Raw genomic sequence first — 1,379 nt, 5'->3', positions numbered from 1 at the left:
CCGCCCCCCCGGGTCACCCCTTTTCACACACTCTTACGTACACAAACACACACTGTTTAATACTGATATGCAGATAAACACCAGCACACACTGAGACACGCATACAATCACCCACACAAGCGTGCTCACACAGAAACGCATCCACTCACACGCATACTTCATACTTCGTCACACATACCCACGCCAACAAAGGCCTTGCACTTCCTTTGCTGAAATCCAACGCATTATTATTTTATTATGTACAAAATCAATCATAATATTGTTGGTGCGATAAAACGATGCTCATCATCGATAAACAAATGGGTTATCTGTAATGCAACACTTCTAGTATTGGCAGTCAACATCTTGATTGAGGTTACACAACAGATGAGGGGGAAAGGCCCACCGTTATAGCAGTGACAGAAGTTTAATACATCATTCTAAATGACGCACATATTCCGCTACCTCAGAATTACAAAATTCTATTTGCTTAGAGCCTAGTTTTCAGAAATTTGACGTCCAAGAGTTTGTCAAGCTTTTTTCGAAGGGAATTCTTTGAATGTCTTGATTACGATTCCGAATATTCTTAAGATTTTGATAGAGCAGATAGAACATTTGGTTCCTGACCTTATGGTCATAGTAACTCAAAACAGCCAAAAATGTCAGAAAGAACATTGTAATTCTGATGTAGCGATTCGTCACTGTTGTCTAAATCCACCCATGGTAAAACCAACGCCTCTAACCCTAGGACCGGAGCCAGCTGCCCCCTTTCTCCCCCGAGTGACGAATGGGCAATTCCCGGAACATGGTGGTGAGGACCACGCCGAAGACACACTGGACGAGGCCGATCATGGCTACGATGAAGGACCAGCCCGTCTGCTCGTCCTCTTGGCCAGGCACTCGCTCCGCCTTGCTTCGAATCTCACCGGCAAAGATCACCATGCCCTTCAGAACAAGCACGGCTTGGTAACAAAGAGAGAGAAAAGGGGGAAAAGGGAGGGGGGGGGGGGGGCAATGTTAATGAGACCCAAAAACATCAAAGGTTTGAATCTATGGACTAATCGGGTGATTTGTTCGAATGTGAAAGAAAAATAAAGCCTTGAAAAAAAAGCGAAAAAAAAATCCGCAGAGAATGCTTTGACATTGTCAATACAACTTGATAATATATAGTAAGGTTAAAGTTATCAGAGTATTATTAACATTGGAAACAAATATTAGTAGATGTACCGGTACGCTGCAGACATACCTTTCAGTTGCAATGTCTCCGTGCATCATCAGCTGCCCAACAACCATTCTTCCAGTCCTGCTTCTTTCCTCCTCCTCCTCCTCCTCCTCCTCCTCATCCTCGTCCTCCTCCTCCTGCCCCTCTCCATCCTCCTTCTACTCCTCCGACCCCCCTT

General features: G+C 44.7%; 1 protein-coding gene across 1 annotated transcript in view; it reads right to left on the bottom strand.

Annotated features, from left to right (window-relative positions):
- Positions 1-599: 599 nt before the first annotated feature.
- The window catches only part of LOC101854556, a gene marked incomplete in the record, with an annotated part of 16,166 nt that continues 15,386 nt past the window's right edge, over positions 600-1,379 (bottom strand). Inside the window, 1 exon segment of the mRNA XM_013079959.2 lies at positions 600-941. Within this exon segment, the coding sequence (XP_012935413.1) occupies positions 724-941 (218 nt within the window).

Source organism: Aplysia californica, unplaced genomic scaffold, assembly GCF_000002075.1.
Source record: "Aplysia californica isolate F4 #8 unplaced genomic scaffold, AplCal3.0 scaffold00069, whole genome shotgun sequence".
NCBI lineage: Eukaryota > Metazoa > Mollusca > Gastropoda > Aplysiida > Aplysiidae > Aplysia > Aplysia californica.
Note: the sequence above shows the minus strand (reverse complement) of the source record. Positions and strands in the feature narration are given on the sequence as shown.